The following is a 4,672-nucleotide window of genomic DNA, read 5'->3' on the forward strand; positions in this document are numbered from 1 at the left end:
GGAGCAAAGGCCTTGTGCTGCTTGGTGTTGTGCAGCCTCACGGCAGCTTCTATTACGGGGAGCTGCAGGCCACGGAAAGGTGTAGAGAGAGCTGGAGGTGGAGGCTTGAACAGAGGAGGGGAGAAGAAAAGAGGTTTTGCAGCGGTGAAAGGTATCTGGAGCATGGCCCAGGCTCGCTGATGGCCTACTGCTGCATCCAGAACTTTGAGAAGGGCCGGATCTTGAGTTGGAAGAAATGAAAGTGTTGGGGGGATGCAAATTTTTTGGATCTACAGGCTCTAATGACCATTTTGGAGGGGCTAGCTGGCTGAAAAGAGACATACAAAGCGTAAAGAAATTTGTTCTTTATCTGGGAAAACTGTACGTCTGCATTAATCTGTGATTGTCTCGGCCACACCAACCATTCATTTTGGGGCTAAGACAGAAGAGGATGCTTGGGAGTGAGATGGATGTCTTTTCTGGCAGAGGTGAGCAAAGTCATCAGCGTCTTGGCATGTGAGCATCCGAAAGCGTATTTAATAATTTAATTATCAGAACGAGCTCCACCTGTGCAAAACTGGTTGATTATCAGAATAAGCTCCTCCCAAACTCTGCTAATAAAACATCATTTAATGTAGATCTGCAAGTATTCACACCCACATTCAGTACATCAGTATTAGTGTTTGACATACTTTAGTATCTGCAGTTTATAGTTTGGATCCTCCAGTTTGTGGCCTGAGCAGCTGGACTCCTGATTGTCCTGGGGGATGATTGTAGCTCAGATCCAGGTCTCTCAGGTGTGAGGGGTTTGAACTCAGAGCTGAAGACAAATAACCACAGCCTTCCTCTGTGATGATACAGCCAGACAAACCTACAGACACACACAGTCAGATAATCTACAGACACACACAGATAGATATCTACAGACACATTTAGATCATCAACAGACACACACAGACAGAACATCTACAGACACATTTAGATCATCAACAGACACACACAGACAGATCATCAACAGACACACAGATCATCTACAGACACATTTAGATCATCAACAGACACACACAGACAGATCATCTTCAGACACACAGTCAGATCATCTTCAGACACACACAGACAGATCATCTACAGACACACACAGTCAGATGATCATCTACAGACACAGTCATATCATCTACAGACACACACAGACACATAATCCACACACACAGATCATCTACAGACACACACAGACAGATCATCTACAGACACACACAGTCAGATGATCATCTACAGACACAGTCATATTATCTACAGACACACACAGACAAATATCGACAGACACAGATCATCTACAGACAAACAGACAGATCATCTACACACACACAGATCATCTACAGACACACACAGACAGATCATCTACAGACACACACAGTCAGATGATCATCTACAGACACACAGTCATATTATCTACAGACACACACAGACAAATAATCTACAGACACACACAGACAGTCAGATCATCTACACAGTCAGATCATATGACACACAAACAGACAGATCATCTACACACACCCAGATCATCTACAGACACCAGGGCAAGGGCCGTCTTTAGATGGTGCGGGGCCCGATGCGAGGTAGGGAGGTGGTCCCCCTCGATTCATTCGCTGTGGTGCCTTGTGCGACCACAGACAGTTGCACCCCCCTAAGGACGGCCCTGACAGACACACAGTGTCAGATCATCTACAGACACACACAGTCAGATCATCTACAGACACACATCAACATTGTGACCTGTTGGCTGTAAATGATCTTAATATGTTCTAAATACCTCAGTATCTCCAGCTGACAGTTTGGGCATCTTCAGTCCATCAGAAATAAACTTTTACACCAGAGTCCTGCAGGTCATTGTTACTCAGATCCAGCTCTCTCAGGACAAAGTTTGAGGATTGTAGAACTGATGATAAACTCTCACAACACTGAGCAGTGAGATTACAGACAGCAAGACTGTAAGAGAAAAGAACACATATATTAACAGTCAAACCATCTACACATACACACACACACACACACACAGAATCAGATAATCTACAGACATACATCAACATTGTGAGCAGTTGACTGTAAACAATGTCTTATATGTTCTTAAATACCTCAGAATCTCCATCTGACAGTTTTTACTCCTTCAGTCCCCGTCAGAGATAATCTTTACAACCAGAGTCCTGCAGGTCATTGTTATTCAGATCCAGCTCTCTCAGGACAGAGTTTGAGGACTGTAGAGCTGAAGACACAATTTTCACAATGCTGATCTGAGAGATCACAGCCAGAAAATCTAGAAGACAGTTAATATAACATTACTTGTATAATAAAGACATGTATGGAGGGTTGCTGGTTTAAACAACTGTTTTGTCTGTATGAACAAGAGTGTTGTTGTGAGTTAATATAACATTACTTGTTGAGTTTTGTGTGTTTGTCAGACGAAGCCTGAGCATTGAGACATACGCAACTAAGACGGTACAATAAACTCTGCTCCTTTTTTACCATCACGTCGTCTTCCGCTTCTGCTCTTCTCTGGTTGTACTCGGGTAACTTCTTGGTTGATAGAAGACTATTAAACACTCGTTTGGGGTATTTTTAGGTACCAGACAAGACTTGCTGTTAACATGGTTTTGGGTATTAACAGCACTGCCAACTAGTAGTTTCTGTTACCCAGAAAAAAGCGGATATTTTCTGAGAGGATCTGGAGTCCAGGGCTGGATCTTAATTATCTGGAGTCTCGATCTAACAGAATCAAGCTGCTAAAAGACTCTTTTCTACTTCCTCCTGATCACTTCTGAAGCAGAACAGCAGTGGTGAGCAATGAGGTTACAAGGAGAGAGATGACAATGACATCAGCCAATCAAAACAGTGGGCATTTATCATAAACTGAGTGTTTCTGACAGACGATCAGAATGACGTTGGAAATATTCATGTTTTCAACATCAGTGACTGTTTGTTCAAAAATATCTCAACATTCTGAAATCAAGATACATTCACTTGAAAAGCAAAATGATTTAAGATGTACAGTCTTGTTTTCTGGAAAACAAAGTAAACATTTTGTTCATTTTTGACAAGACAAAATATCTGCCAATGGGCAAGAAAAATAACTTTGTTTTCCCTTTAAATTATTAAGATTTTTTCTTACCTTATTAGCAGATTTGTTTTTGTTCTTTTTTTAAGCAAAAACGAACAAACCTTTAATAATTTTTTTCAGAAAACAAGATTTAAAATCTTAAATCATTTTGCTTCTCAAGTAAATTTATCTTGATTCAGGAATGTTTAGATGTATTTTCTTAGTATTTTTGTCTTGTTTTCTAGAACAAACAAGCAGCAGAGTAAATCTCAAGACTGTATGCATGTCCTTACGTTTTACTGTATGCTACACAGCACTAAATCATATTTTAGTCCATATTTCACTTTATTCTTGGCAAAAAATAAAGAAAAGGGGGGTTTACTTTACATCGGAGCATTAAAAGTGGTCGCCTGTACAATGCATGGATTTATATGCCAAATGTACGGTGGCCAAGAAATCTCAACATGCTGCAACTGTAGAAAACACACACTCACAAAAACCCCCGCCAAGCAAATTAAGAAAACAACTTTTGTGTTTCATGCTGCTAAGAAGATCAGCAGCCACAAACACACTCCAGAGTTTCAAGAGTTATTTAGGAGAAAATCTCTCATTCAGATTTATGATTAAATATGATACTTTAGTTCATGATTAAACACTTACAGAGCTTTTCTGCAGTTGATCACAGCTGGTATCAGTCTTCTTCTCCCCTCAGCTGATGTGTTGTATTTCTTGAGGTCCAGCTCATCCAGTGGCTCTTCTGACATCTGCAGCATGTAGGAGATTGTTGAGCAGTGAGCAGGAGAGAGTTTCTTCTCTGAGAGTTTGTCTGATTTCACAAACTCCTGAATCTCTCTGGACAGAGTCTGATCTTTCACTTCCAGCAGACAGAGGAACAGACTGATGGATCTTTCAGTGGAGAGTCCATGTCCATCTTTGATCTTCTCTTTAATGTACTGTGTGGTTTCTCTGATGCTCTCTGAGCTCTTCTCTGTGTGTGTCAGTAGATCCTGTAAGAGTCTCTGATTAGACTCCAGCGAGATGCCCAGCAGGAATCGCAGGAACAGATCCAGACGTCCATTCTCATTCTCAATGGCTTTATCTATTGCTTCTCTATGGAGACTATGAACAACATCCAAAAACTGTGGGTGTGTCAACATTTTTCATTACATAAATGTAAAACAAATAGAAAGCAGCGAGAAACTCCTGAACGCTCAGATGAATGAAGCTGTAGACTTTCCTCTGATGAATCACAGATTCCTCCTTAAAGATCTCAGTGCAAATCCCAGAATACACTGAGGCATCAGTGATGTCTAGACCGCTCTCAATCAGGTCCTCCTCATAGAACATGACATTGCCCTTCATCAGCTGTTTGAAAGCCACTTCAGCAAGTTTCACAATCACTTTCTCTGTTGGACTGCAGGAGTTTCCCTGGATTTCTCTCTTCATACTTCTGGTTCCTCATGTTGATCTGAATCAGCAGGAAGTGGATGTACAGTTCAGTCAGAGTTTGAGGGATTTTCTGCACTCAGATCTTGTTCCAGGAGCATCTGAAGCACAGTGGATGAGATCCAGCAGAAGACGGGGATGTGACACATGATGTGG

The 4,672-nt window shown here is 41.4% G+C and overlaps 1 protein-coding gene across 1 annotated transcript; it reads right to left on the reverse strand.

Annotated features, from left to right (window-relative positions):
• Positions 1–2,156: 2,156 nt before the first annotated feature.
• On the reverse strand, positions 2,157–4,227 carry LOC109109659 (NLR family CARD domain-containing protein 3-like). Its single transcript, XM_042746286.1, has 2 exons — positions 3,731–4,227; positions 2,157–2,290 (listed from the first exon to the last, which is right to left on the reverse strand). Exons 1-2 carry the CDS (start codon positions 4,225–4,227, stop codon positions 2,194–2,196), a joined length of 594 nt encoding a protein of 197 aa, XP_042602220.1. The 3' UTR covers positions 2,157–2,193.
• Between the last annotated feature and the right edge of the window lie 445 nt (positions 4,228–4,672).

The sequence above is a fragment of the Cyprinus carpio genome, chromosome A4 (genome assembly GCF_018340385.1).
Source record: "Cyprinus carpio isolate SPL01 chromosome A4, ASM1834038v1, whole genome shotgun sequence".
In the NCBI taxonomy this organism is placed as follows: Eukaryota; Metazoa; Chordata; class Actinopteri; order Cypriniformes; family Cyprinidae; genus Cyprinus; species Cyprinus carpio.

What these genes read in the sequence shown, in the direction of transcription:
- LOC109109659 (XM_042746286.1), bottom strand. Translation starts at nt 4,227, where the DNA reads ATGTTGACACACCCACAGTTTTTGGATGTTGTTCATAGTCTCCATAGA. An exon ending in ATCAACTGCAGAAAAGCTCT is followed by an intron (nt 2,291 to 3,730) that starts GTAAGTGTTTAA and finishes ACTGTCTTCTAG; the next exon opens with ATTTTCTGGCTGTGATCTCT.